Here is a 14,338-nt window from a genome sequence, read left to right on the forward strand (position 1 = left end):
CATCTCCTTTGCTGAGTCCTCCTTCTCTTCTTTTTTAATGTTGGAGTGCCCCAGGGCTTACTTCTTGGTCTACTTCTTTTCTCTAGCTACATAATCTAGCTGATCTCAATACCATCTGTATACTAACAACTTCCAAATTTACATCTACCCCAGATACATATATCTAATTGTCTACACCTATCTTCACATGGATGTTTAACAGACATCTCAAACTTACCATATCTAAATCAGAGTTTACAAATACAATCTCCACCCCACCCTCCAATATTTGTTCTTTCTCAATATCCCCAATCCCAGTAAAGGGCAACTCCATTCTCCCCAGAGCTCAGAACAAAACCCTTAGGATTTTATATGCTAATCTACCAGCAGTTCCTGCGTACTTTACCTTCGAAACAGATTCAGAACCTGTTCACTTTTCTCAATCACTCGGACTCTAATCCAAGCCATCCTTACTTTTCATCCCAGCTAGGCTAATCTCCTTGCTTGCTCTCTTGCCTCGCTATGCATGTTGCCCATACAGCAATCAGTCATCTTTAAAAAAAAAAAACTTTGTATTATGAACTTTTATTTATTTATGAATTTTGAGACGGAGTCTCGCTCTGTTGCCCGGGCTGGAGTGCAGTGGCCCGATCTCGGCTCACTGCAACCTCCACCTCCTGGGTTCAAGTGATTCTCCTGCCTCAGCCTCCCGAGTAGCTGGGATTACAGGCGCCCACCACTACACACGGCTATTTTTAGAAGAGACGGGATTTCGCCATGTTGGACAGGCTGGTCTTGAACTCCTGACCTCAGATGATCCGCCCGCCTCGGCCTCCCCAAAAGTGCTGGGATTATAGGCGTGAGCCACCGCGCCTGGCCCATTATTATCTTTTAAAACATACACATAAACACACATAAATGATGGCCACCCCTATGCACCCATCACTTAGCCTCAAAAATTAACATTTTGCAAATCTTCATCTATTCACTTCTCTGTCTTTTTTTTTTTTTTTTTTTTTTTTTTTTGAGACGGAGTTTGTTTCGCTCTTGTTGCCCGGGCTGGAGTGCAATGGCACGATCTCGGCTCATCGCAACCTCTGCCTCCAAGCGATTCTCCTGCCTCAGCCTCCCAAGTAGCTGGAATTACAGGCATGCACCACCATGCCCGGCTAATTTTTTGTATTTTTAGTAGAGACGGGGTTTCTCCATGTTGGTCAGGCGGATCTCGAACTCCCGACCTCAGGTGATGGGCCCGCCTCGGCCTCCCAAAGTGCTGGGATTACAGGCGTGAGCCACGGCGCCCGACCTCTGTCCTTCTTTTTGTGGGATATTTTCAAACAAATCCCAGAAAAGTCATCCTTTTAATGAACAGATCAAGCTACTCACCACTTTCTAATTGCTTCTAATCTCAGTAAAAGCCAAGTCCTTTATCATGGCCTGCAAGGCCTGGGTGATCTGTGATTACTCCCCGCCACACCCATTCCTGCCGCCGTCCTCCTGACCTCACTCTGCTTCATTAGAGGGTCTCCCACCCTCGCGGCCCCAGCAAGCATCAGCTGGAAAGCTTGTTAAAGCACACGCTGCTAGGCCCCACCCCCAGAGTTTCTGGTTCAGTAGGTCTAAAGTGGAACTGGAAAATTTGCATCTCTAACAAGTTCGCAGGTGCTACTGCTTCCAGCGGGCATACTTGGAGAACCACCAGCTGCATTGTTCTCCTTCCCGTTCCTCAACAAGGAAGGCAGGATCTTGCTTAGCAGTTTCCACGCTGCTCTTCCTTCTGCCCTGGGCATTCTTTGCATTACTCAAAGCCCCTGTTACTCCATCTCTGTTTAACTCATGCCTTTCGAGAGGCCTTCTCTGACCACTCTTTCTAAAATCTCTTTCCCTCTCCTCATCCTCATTTATGTTTCTTCATGGTAAGCATCACTTACTGTTTCCGTCACCACGTCTAGATGGACAGCTCCACAAGCACAGAGACTTAGTTTTGCTGTCACATCCCCAGCACTAAAACCTTGCCTAGCAGGTGCTCACTTCACTTGTCCAAGGAATGGATAGCATACTGAGGAGGGAGAACCCGCTTCTTGCTTGGGACACTGGACAGGCAAATCATTTCTTCTTGCCACAGTTCCACCATTTGTAAGGACACTGGTTGGTTATGCCTACCCTTCCCATCTCCCTGGGTACAGGCACAAATGAAAAGAATAACGTGTACACGCCCGCGAAGCAGAGCAGCAAGTGGATACCGAGCATTATCACGCTGTGCGTTCGGCCGCCCTTTTTCTGCACGGAGAACCCCCTCCGCTCCCATTTTCCAGCACCCCCGTCCCGGCGATCCACAGACCCGCTGTGGGCGGCCGCCGCCCGCGTCCCGGCCTGTGGGCCAGCGTCTGGGCACGCCCGCCCCGCTCCCGGCTGGCGCCCGCCCGCTCGCCTCCAGAAGCAGCAGCGGCAGCAGCAGCAGCAGCAGCAAGAGGAAGGGGAGGCGCCGAGGGAGGGGTCCTTGGCCGCCGCGGGAGGCCGCATCGCAGTCCCGTCACAGCGTCGGCGCCGGCCGGGGCCGAACCCGGAAGTGGCCGAGCCCGCGCGCCCGCCGGTCCCGTCGCCGCCGCCCCGCACTCGGGCGAGCGCGGGAGCCGCGCAGTAGAGGGAGCGCGCCCGGCCGAGCGGGCCATGGCCGCGGGGGCCGCCGCCGCAGGTGGTGGCGCGCGGTGAGGAGAGCGCGGCTCCCCCTCCGGGGCGGATGGAACGCGGCTCGGCGGGCGGGCAGTGCCGGCGTCCGCGGCTGGAATGGTGCTGGCGGTGTTGGTCGGTGCCTGCGTTCTAAAGCCCGAGAGGAGCCACAATGGAGACGCCGCCGCTGCCTCCCGCGTGAGTGAGCGGGCGGGCGGGCTGCGCCGCTGCGGATAAGCGCGCCGCTGCGGCGCGTGTCGCCGGCCGCGGGCGCAGCTCTGGGGACAGCCGCCGGGGCCGGCGGGATGTGGGAGATGCGGGGCGTGACGAGGCGCAGTGCCCGCAGTCCTGAGCGGACGCGGACGGAAACTCAGCCTGGCCAGGCGGTGACTTAAAACGCTGCCCAGGATTTCTGGGGAAGGGTCTTCCCCATCTCAGGCGGATAGAAGATTCGGGGTGGGGCTGTGCATGGGTGACCCTGCAGGTCCTGTGTGTACCTCCCTGAAATGCATAGGCACCTGGTTCCCAGTTTGCCTACCCCTTTCTAAGAGATCAGGCTAGGATGCACTGAGTCCGTTGAATAAAGGAAACTGGAAAGTACCAGTCACCCGCTGTCTAAATGAATTGATCTTAGGTTGCTTGATTCCCCGAATTTCTAACAAAATTAATATCTGAGGAGCTTTTGCATCACTCTAAATGAGCGGCGGCCGTTCAGGGAATGTGACCTCTTTTACCTGGCACTGCAGAACGTTTTATCCAGAAATCAGAGCATCTTCTGTTTCCTTCGTACCTCGGGCAAATTAGTAGCGTATCGACCTGCCAGGCACAGGTGTCTTTTTTCTTTGGTACCCAAGTACATTCAAGATCACTGGCAACAGAATTACTTTCTAGAAATAATAGCTGAAACATTATATAGAAGACATTATTGCATTATTTAGAACAAGGGTTTTTTTTAAATTTTAGTTTTAAAAACATCTTGGTAAAAGTGAACTGTAAATACCCAGGAGTTTCGAAAATTTCAATTTTGGTTCCCTCTTCTCTTAGGAAGGAACAAGGGTCCTTTGAATCTGACTTTTCAAATCGCAGACAAACCTCATCCTGAAGAATGGTGTACCTTTTCATGAGAGCTTATTCATGGAGGCTTGTCTTTCTCCGTCCGATTTGGCAAGCTTCACTCCATGCCAATTGTACCGCACCAGTCTCTTGTGGTTATTTGGCAGAATTCCAGCCAAATAAGGATACTTGGCTTGGGTTGAATAATTTTTTGATGTTCAGCCCTTTTAGGAGAGCTAATGGGATTCTGGAACGACAGTTTCTAAAAGTGCGTTTCAGAATTTTTAGCTTGAGTGGAACAGGTCGTGGAAATCTAGGGGGTAGATGATAAGACTTGATTTGGCCTTCCTGGGCTGACAGAAGCAGGGGCTTAGTCACCTCTCGATAGCTGTGACTTTGAGGGCTCTGAGATTTGGTCATGTTCTTCAGCAGGCTGGAGGAAGGCACCTGAACCCCTAGGAAATATGATGGTGGATGGTTCACGTCAGCAGCATGAGCACACGGGGGTCTGCCGAGGCTCAGAAGCACTTGGGCAGGATATGCTAGCTGTATTTAGACAACATATGGTATATAATATGTAACATGTAGGTATGTTATCTGTAGTAAACCTGCCTTCTATATAAGTTCCTGCAGTTCCTTTTTACTTTTGGAACAGAGGGAACTAAAGGAAAGAACAAGGGAATCTTAGAATGCAGGTGAAAAGAAGGGTGTGAAAAAGCAGGCTCTGGAGGGAGGGAGTAGAGACACAGATGATTTAAGTTGAAATAAAAAAAAATGAAATCGATGTATGCATTCAAACATTGATAAACTGACTCTATGGTAGATCAGCTAATCATGATTTTGATGACCAGCACCATTTTTTTGGCATTGAGATTCCATCAGTAGTGCTGCAACAATGAGAGGCTGGATATAATGGAAAACCTGGAATGCCAGCATGGATGAAAGAATTGTTAAAACTCCTTTCAATCATGGGTGGCTAAAGTTGGTGAGACTTTTTCATTGTTTCTATTTAATTATAAATACAAATAGGTTTTTATTTTCATTTGGTTCTATCCAGGATTAAACCTAATTCAAGAACTCGTTATGGTGTTATTTGCCATTCGGTGGATCAGAAATAGTTTTTTTCCTTGCCATCCCTTGGCCTGTTTGCCTCCACTCCCATTAACATCCCTCCACCATGGATCCCGTGTGCCGGATTTGAGACTTGCAGGCAGTGTCTTTAGGAAGGAACTTTACCGGGCCTCACTGCCAGAGCTGGGCTAGGACAGAGGCCAGTGGAAACTATTAGGAAGACTCAGCTTTTCATAAAGTTAGATTTTTAGCCTGAGCTTTAAGGCAAAGAAAGATGTTTGACCTGGACTTAAAGTGCCTTAGATGATGTGGTTGGAAGCACGGCCCCAGATTCTCTTTAAGTGTCTATTTATTAATTCATTAAATGTGCAAATATTTGAATGCCTATCTCTGCCTGGCACTGTGCGTGGTGCTTTTGCTTGTGTTTCTCTTTTAACATCCAAATTTACATTGTTCTCAGATCCCACCTTGTTCTCCATTGGCCTGTTGGCACATCGTCTTGGAGGGATGTCAGGCATCTGTACCCACCATTCCTGTTTCCTTCAGGATGGACTCCTTGAAATTAGCTTCTGATCTCTTGTGCTTTTTCTATTCGTTGCCTCCAACTTCTCATCCTTTTTAATTCTCATATAATTAAAAATTGTCGTTGGACTATATATTTCTGCTTATTGTTTTTTGCATACTTGAGTATATGTGGCATTTAGATTCTGTTGCATTCTGGGGTCTGGGTGATATCGAGACTGTGGGTTACATTTGCTTCTGATCAAACCTGAAGGATGTGTAACTAAAAAATTAGATGTAGATTAGTAAAGGAATTTCAGGTAGTAAATTGAGAGATGCAGTTTAGATGTAGATTAGTAAAGGAATTTCAGGTGGTAAACTGAGATGTGCAAAAGGAAATGTAAATTGACCAGCCCTGACCTCAGGAATGTATTTCACAGTCTGGCTTTTATAGTTATTTGTTTAAAGGATTTTCATAATAAGTTGAAGGAAGACTGTGAGGTATAGGCCTGAGTGCATCCCTCTGATCTCTTACTGATCAGTTTTCTTGGCACTTGTTTTTTTACTGGCTTCATTTTCACAAGTCGGCTTACTCTGTATAAGCCTTGATTTTTTTTGCTTTTCCTTCACAAAACTAAGCAAACATCCCTCAGATAGAACCATATCTTTTTTCAGTTGATGGTTCCACATTAGTAGAGACTTGTCATCAGAGGTGTTCATGCATAGGCAGATAAACAACTTGTTGACCATGTTCTAAGGCATTTAGGCAGCAGAAGATTGGTTGGATTAGAGCAGAGATTCTCACATTTTTGAATTTCACTGACCTGTAAAATTAAAAAAAGAAAAAAACAATTGAAGTCTAACAATTGCTAAATTTTTTGTTTTGCTAAGTAAAAGAATTATTTATAAAACAACAATGATCAACTATCACCATCTTTTTATGAAAGAAAAAAGTTTTAATATCCTTTCTCAAATATAAGGAAGGATATAATCTGACTAAAGGATTGTCTTTAAATTTAAAAAATTTAGCCTTATGAAAACTTAGTGCATTGTCCTCGTTTTGACATAGATCAGTAAAAAGTTCATTGAAGCCTGACATTTGCAGTCCACTGGACCAGATGACCTTTAATGTTCTTTCTAAGATTCAATTGCTATGAATTTGGAACCTTGCTACAGGTTACCCAGTATTCATTTGTTTGTCTGTTATAGTGCATTGGAGTGTATTCTTATTTTTGTTTAATTAAATGTACGTTGGGCCTCTCTCATATCACGGGTGAATCTCCCCAGTGATAGACAAAGATGTTTAAAATATTTAGGAGTAATAATGGCCCACAAACAAGGTAATGGTGAAAGAAGACATATGGATCAATGTGTGTTGAAGGAAGTGTTACATATAGGGACAACTTTGAGGTGCGTTTGGGAACTTGAGAAGTGAATTCTGGAAATAGGTAGCATTTATGTAGTAGTTTAAAAAATTTCTGATGCTGGGAAATCACTCTACCTACTCCCTGCAAAATGTCCCAAACTTTTTGTTTCTGATGTACATGGTAGGCATTCAGTAAATATTAGTAAATGTGCTTTTCTGAAGGTGACTGTAAGTTTACTCATCTATGGCTGTTACGGATTTACACTAGTAGTGCTTATGAAGACCATCGAACTTCTTTCTTAAGATCAGGCAGAAGGTTTTTTCAAGGTGATCCAGAGAAGGAAATTCACTTTAAGTTGCATTTCTGTAGTGTTCTACCAAATCCAAATGCATTTACTCTTTATGATGAGGTAGTTTGAGTTTTTAATTTATATTTATTGAGTGCCTACTATGGCCAGATTTTGGGGATATCTTAGAAAACAAAGTTCCTTTTCCTATGATTGAAACTAACAGCAAACAAATATGTAATATTGTTAGTTGTATTACAGTAAATAAAAATGAAGCAGGATAAAAGGGTAGAGAATAATAAGAATAATAGTTCAGATAGGGTCAGGGTGTCTTTGACGAGGTGGTATTTTAGCACAATCCAGAGGGGGAATAGCATTCCAGGTAGAGAGACTAGCAAGCACAAAGGCATTCTTGAATTCTTCCCCTGGTGAGATAATTGCTGCAGTGAGTGGGTCAGTATACTTTTTGTGTGTTATGCACCGTACTTTCTTACATTTTGGACTGTTGGCATTTGCTAAAGTATTCCTTTGACCAGTTCCATTCTCTGATTTTACCTTGAAAAACAAGCCCTTGCTTTTTATGATAGCTCTCTTTCTTGTTTTCCTTCTCTGGTTTTTAGGTTGCTAAATGTGATTTGCATATTTTATCACTTAATCTCACTTAATCTTGTCAACAACCTTATAGTGGTAGGTGTCTTATTTATCAGCTGAAGAAGTTGAGTTTAAGTTACTTTCTCAAGCTTATCAAGTATTAGAAAAATTGGGATTCTGATCTCTCTGTTGAATCACTTTTTTCCGTCTTGCGTGGCCTCTCTTCTATCACTGTGGGCAGTATTTCCTCACAGAAGTAGGCCTTGGCCAGTTCTTTTCAATCAACTGTTAATCTCTTGAGTTCTAGCTCCATCTATATCTTAAGTCTGGGCTCTAGGTCTGTGCTTTGATGTGGAATTTTGAACTTCTCACGTCTCTACTCTTAGCTCATGCCTCTAAACCCAATATATCCAAAACTGATGTTTGTTCACAAACTGACTTCATTTTATAACATTTCCACTTATTCAATGGGATAACCATTCTTCTGGTTCCTGATAACCAAAACATTGAAATAGTCTTTGATTTCTCTCTCTTTCTTCATCCTCCACATCTTATCAGTCCCCAGGAACTGTAGTCTTGGTTTCAAGTGTCCATTCTGGCTGCTACTATTCTGATGAATGGATTTCATCACTTGATACCTGAACTTTTTCACTGGTCTCCTATTGAGCTCTATGTATTCTCTCCTCATCCTTCAGTGCCCACACTGTTTTAACCCTCCAGCATCTTAGAGTCATGTGAAGTGACTTACCAAAACCGGAGCCTCAGGCAGTCACAGCCCTCCATCATTTTATCTTATCCTACGTATCCAAGATCATCATGTGCTTTTAAAACTCTTCCTTGTCCACAAGCCAGGATTTTCCAGCCTTTTCCTATGCTTCTCTTCTTCTCTCCCCTGTTATAACAACTTGAAGTTCCTCCAAGGCTCCATTGGAGGCCCATTGGAGCCCTATCTGCTTCACAAAGTCTTTCCTCTTTACTCCAACTCATTCCAGCTCGTCGTTGCATTCCTATAGTGTTTGTCACTGCACGTATGTACTGACTTGTGCCATTCCTTAGTGGTTTCCCATGTACCTTCCCATTTAGATGGTAAATGGAGGAAGATCTCAATTCAGGCTTCCTAATGCTTCTTACCCTTCTTAGTACAAGGCATGCAGTGGGCATCTAGGCAGCACTTAAATACTTAATTTATTAGCTTTGGTCATTTTGAATATTGCTATTAACTTTGAATTGAATGTTGCAATTAAAAATGAAGGCCAATAAGATCCATAAAAATGTATCTGCATATACAGTTTACCTCCTGAACTCAACAATTTTCTTCTAAACTTTGTTTACATTCATACAGTGCCTAGTGCCTATACAGCTCCCTGAGATAAGTAGGTGAGGTATTATTATCTTTGACTTTCATATTACATTTCACATCAGACATATTTGCGAAATAAATTTTATAAGTAGTCTGAAGCCCAGAGAGGCTAAGTGACTAATCCGGGGTCTCTTGGTTAGTATTTGGCATAGACAGAACTACAGTTTAGGGCTTCTTTCTGATTCTGGTCCTCATCTAGTACTTTTTCATTTGAGTGCTAGAAAATGTATCCCAGTCAACTGAATTGCGGAGTCATATTGCCACCCCCTTACCAAGCAAGTGATGGCAATACTAGGAAGAGGGGCAAAAGAAAAGTCAGAAATATAAGTGATAAAATAAATGGAAATGTTTGAAATGGATCATCGACCTCCTTTTCCCTATTTTAGCACCTCACAAATATCCCACTCTGACAATGCTTTGTTAGTTATTTATAAAATATTCCTTAGGAGATTGATCTTGCAAAAGACATGCTTTTACCCTGGTCCTTTTCCTGGTAATAGTCACTGTCAGGGACAAAAAGTGCCTGATTGTGTTCTGTTTGTCATGTAGGTGGGAGGGAAAGAGGGAGAGAAAGCTGAGTTGAACTGAAGCAGAGCTTTTTACAGCTCTATTGTTCTACTATCAGAGAGCAATTATACTCCAACTTCCATCCACCTCAGACATCCCAACCTCCTCCTCCTGCCACTGCTTCCCCACACACTTAACATACAGCCGCACAACCGAGTTCTCCAGGGAGAATAGGGTGCTCTTTAATACCTCCCTCTGCCCTTCAGTGAGTTCAGGGCTCTGCTTTTTAACTGCTAATATATTTTAGTAAAGTTTGGCAATTCAAGCTTTTCTAGATGTTTCCTTTTCAGCTCTGGAAAATTGGAAAAATAATTTTTAACTAATATATTTAAAGTATTCAGTGGCATTATAATATTGTCTGAAAGGCATTCTGTGACTTGATGCAAGATCAGAAGTTTTTTTTTTTTTCTTGCAAAGTTAGTAATAAAAAGAAAAAAGAGATCGAAGTTTTTATCTCACAAGATACCTCATATTCAGTTCTACATACTGAAGACCTAATGCAAGTTCTTACATGTCTATAGGGCAAATGTTAACATTTTTAAAAAGCTATATTTATTTGGTAATATGAACATATGTTTGTAGATTAGTTAGTCTACTGTTTCCATACCTAATAAAAGTTTAAATTCCAGACATGTGGAGAAGATTTGCAGTGTGTCTCTTCGCCTTAGCTAACTGCAAAAATTGAAATCACAACCCTACCATAGACCCAAACGTGTTTCCAATTGAGAAAGTCTTCTACCTTCACAGCCTCTAAGTAATATAGTGGTTATTTGTTTGAAGGATGTGAGAGTATTTTGTTGAGAAACTGTAGAATGACATAACAAATTTTAGTTAAAATATTAGTTATGGTTGACTCTGTACTTCTGATATCCTGGATTTGTGTATGAGAACAATGCTAGCTAGTAAGATGCCTGCTTCTGAATGCAAGTTTAGCTGGGAAGACAGCAGAGAAATATAAGAAATATTATAAAGTAATGGAGAAACCTCAAAACAGTACAGCATGGATGTTGACTTTGAAAACAACAGCTGCTGATGTGAACTTGGCAGAAATTTGTGAGTAATGGTGGGTGACTCATTGCAAGCGGGGGAGTCTTGCAGCTTTTGAGGTGAACAGGCAAAGGGGAAAACAGTGATGGTGGCCACCCAAGGGCCAAGTATTTGTGTCCTAAATGTCAAAATGTCTTTGATCGCCTGTTAAACTTTGCAGCTGCGTCATTCACATGAATAGTTGCATTTTTTTTTTTTCTAAAAATGCAACATATTTTCTAAAGCATTTGTTTTTAATCTGGGATGATTCTGAGGTGGGAGGTAAGTTGGTGGCAGGACATATTACATGACTTTTGTTATTATTATTTTTAAAAATCACGCATTGCTGGCTTTACCCTATACTCCTGGAGATGCCATCATGTACATATAGCTAATTCTAAAAAGGGCTTGTGTGACTCTTCATGTGAGAAGGGGTGGTTATTTGTGGCTTGAAAAAATTGCTTGGGTGATTCTGATCTTTCTCTTTCACTCTGCTGAAAACCATTGTTTCAAAGCCAATAATAAATATCTAAAGCAGTTTTACTTCATTTCTGTGGTGTTCTCAGAATTGTTACAGTAGGTTTAAACCTTTGCCTGGTTTGGAAACCTTGACTATTTGAAGGAGACAGCCCTGTTAGAGTCTTTATTTTCTTCCTGTCTGAGAATTCAGTTATCATCAATAGTGTATTCTTAGGCAGAGTCAGAAAGTCACCTCATCTGAGAAGCCACCTGTGTCCACAGCTGGGAATTTGCAGAAGTCAGTCACTGAAGGAAGGCTTTAGGATATCTATGATAAAACATAGCAGTACGCTGGGATCCAAACCCTGGGAAACCTCAACTATTTTAGAGTATGTGTTGATAACAATAGGCTATTGGATAATTGCCAGACTACTTGAGTCTAAGAGTTGGGGAAAGACTTAAAGGTGAAAGGAACTTGGAAAAATATCTTCTTCAGGTATTTTAAGGAAGACAGTTCTCAGAATGAGAAGCTTTTCTGGAAAAGGCTAGCACTTTGCTTCAGAAGGGAAGCAGGGCAAAGGTGTAATTCTTCATTTAATGTGGTACAACCTAAAGGGTAAACCTTTACCTCTCACTTAACTAATTATTCCTAGTATATATATATATATGTGTATATATATATATATATACACACATATATATATGTATATATATCTCACATCTATAGTTTTAGAGATTATGCATCATTTTCTGTTCTGCTTCTGAATGAGAAGCCATCTAACACAAAGCCATACAGGGAATGGAAATTTATGGAAAGGGCATTCGTTTTGAAAATGGACATGTGCAGAAGGGGTGATGTATTTGTAAGTGACTGTCAGTACAGAGAACACTTAACAAAATTCAGTGTTTCTTCTTGCTTATTCCTTCAAGCCTTTGAATAAAGTCGTCTTTGCAGAGTTTCTGTAGTACATCAGAAAAAGGAGGAGCTGAAAATAGGTTTAAGAGAGGACCAATGTGGGCATTGATTGTTGTATGGCAGCTGTCTTAAAGTGAATTCTCCAATGCAGGGAATTTTAATTCCTAAGTTCTTAAGCAAATATAAACACTCCCGACTCTTAAATCATGACATTCTTTCTGGGGCAGAGTTGCTTTTGCTTCCACTTTCAAGCATGGAAAATTCTTTTATGATAGTTTTGCTAATCCTCAGTATAACAGTCTTCCTTTGTTGCACCTTCTAAATTATTAAACTAGAAGCAAATATAGAATAAATATTACCTTGCTATCATATATGGACATGCAGTGTTACATGGTTAGAAAGTTTGCATGGGTTGCATATATCTACACAGTTTTCACTTTCCCTGGTTTCCTACTGTTTCCTTTATAGGTAGAATGAGAATATCTGTCTTATACTATAAAGTGTTTCTGCAGCCCTCTGCCTCCAGACGTGAATGTTCTGCCATCTTTTTGGCTTCTAGACTTATCAGTGCTTTTCCTTTCTTAGACTGGGTGTAACTAATTCCCTACACACACACCTTCAAGAGGCCATAGGGAGTAGAGTGGCACCTCCTTATTCTCCCACTCCAGCTGTGGGCTTTCCCTGTGGAGGTAAAGCCTTGGGTTAATTCATTTGTTAGGACCCTTAAAAAGTCTCAAGCGGTGAGGACGTAGAACTGATGTGCACTTGTAGTAGGCAAGCCCTCAGAGAGTCAGGTGCTTCAACTAGTGCTGATTCTGGGGTTTGGGGTTTGCTTAATTTTAGAGGTTATATTAATGTTGAGTACCTGTTTCATGGCTTCATGTACCATCCATGTAACCAGTGATTCCCACATTTCTGCCTCCAGCTAAACTTTTTTCTCCAACTCTAGACTCCAATATTTATCTGATGACTTGATGCCTTCGTTTGGACGTCTGATGTTTTAAAACCAGTATGTATAAAAACAGCTCTTGATCTCTTCCTATCTCAAACAGTTCCACCTGCAGCCTTCCCCATCTCAATGAACAGAAACTGAGTCCTTTCTCTTGTTTAGGCCAAAAGACTTGGAGTCATTCTGACTTTCTTTGACATGTCATATGGTTGTTTCAACAGATCTTGTTGGCTGTATCTTCAAAATGTCCAGAACCCAGCCAATTTTCATCACCTCCACTGCGACTATCCTCCCTAAGCCCCGTCATCTTTTTCTGAATTAATGTAATAGACCGCTAAATAGTTGCCCCCTTTTAATCTTTGACCCGTGTAGACTGTTCTCAAACAGCAGCCAAAGTGGTCTTTGGAAAACATAAGTCGGATTGTGTCACTCTTTTGCAGTGTCTCCTCATTTCACTCAAAGTGAAAGGCCTTAGGATATCCTAAAAGGCCCTTTGTGATCTGCACTCCCCTCTCCTGCTCAGTGCCAGCCTTTTGCCAAAGCTGCATGGGTCACAGTTCCTGGAACATACCAGGTACATACTGGCCTTTGCTGTAGTTACTACTTCCATCCGGACGTCCCCACACCCCCTAGTCTTTTGTTCAAATCTCAGTTCTCAACTAGGCCTTCCCTGAGCACCCTATTTACTGCAGATTACACCCCTCCACCATCCCCACATTTCTCACTCTCTTCACCCTGCCCTGCTTTTTCTATTTCCATAACACCATTTCCTAACATGCCAGTTGCTTCCCTAACTTGTGTTGTCTTCCCCTTTCCCCCCACCAGACTCCAAGCTCTATGAGGACAGGGATCTTTGTTTTATTCACTGGTATATTCCAAGTGCCTTAAGAATAGTGATTGGTACATGGTTGGCACTAAAAAAATTGCTGAATGAATTAATGAACGATAATGTTTAAAAATGAATCATCCTTTTAGAAGTGGGTCAGGAAAGGAAGAGAAGTGCAGCAATTAATAATGATGTTTGCTTGTTCTTTGATATATATACAAGTATGATATTTTTAGACTTCATTTTTTAAGCCTGGTTAAAAAAATTGGTGCCCTGATTTTTTATGTAATAGCTTTATTGAGGTATAATTTACATACCATAAATCCACCCATTATAATTGTGCAATCCAATGATTTTTATTAAATTTATAAGGTTTTATAACCATTGCTTCAAGAAGTTCTCTTGTGTTCATTAATTTGCAGTTAATTCTCTGCCCCCCTCCTCATGGGACCCTGATTTTTTTGGTTAATTTTATGGTCCTAAGTCTTGAAAGAATAATTCATGTAGCAATGCTAGTATAGCCTTGTGTGCTTAAAAAATGTAAATTTAAATATTCACTGTTCAGTGTAGGAAATGGTATTGAAATATTAGTCAAAAGAACAAGATGGAGAATCAGACTGGCCATACTCTTATCAAGCCCTACCATTTACCACGTTACTCAAACTATTCTCTTCATCTATTAAATGGGGATAATAACAGTAATTTGCTCAGAGAGTT

At 42.0% G+C, this 14,338-nt stretch overlaps 1 protein-coding gene across 7 annotated transcripts in view; it reads left to right on the top strand.

Moving 5' to 3' along the window:
- Nucleotides 1–2,464: 2,464 nt before the first annotated feature.
- The window catches only part of KLHL2 (kelch like family member 2), a 115,857-nt gene continuing 103,983 nt past the window's right edge, over nt 2,465–14,338 (top strand). For 3 of the 7 annotated variants that reach the window (XR_008657290.2, XR_010120599.1, XM_063638349.1), the window contains exon 1: nt 2,591–2,847. Coding sequence is in view for 3 of the 7 variants with exons in the window: in XM_063638349.1 (XP_063494419.1) it covers nt 2,822–2,847 (26 nt within the window). In the remaining 4 variants the exon portion in view is untranslated. Of the gene's footprint in view, nt 2,848–5,061; nt 5,115–12,836; nt 12,856–13,350; nt 13,370–14,338 lie in introns of those variants that run through there. The other 4 variants (XM_055276322.2, XM_055276323.2, XM_063638347.1 and 1 more) reach the window with 4 other exon arrangements.

This window comes from Symphalangus syndactylus, chromosome 4 (genome assembly GCF_028878055.3).
Source record: "Symphalangus syndactylus isolate Jambi chromosome 4, NHGRI_mSymSyn1-v2.1_pri, whole genome shotgun sequence".
NCBI lineage: Eukaryota > Metazoa > Chordata > Mammalia > Primates > Hylobatidae > Symphalangus > Symphalangus syndactylus.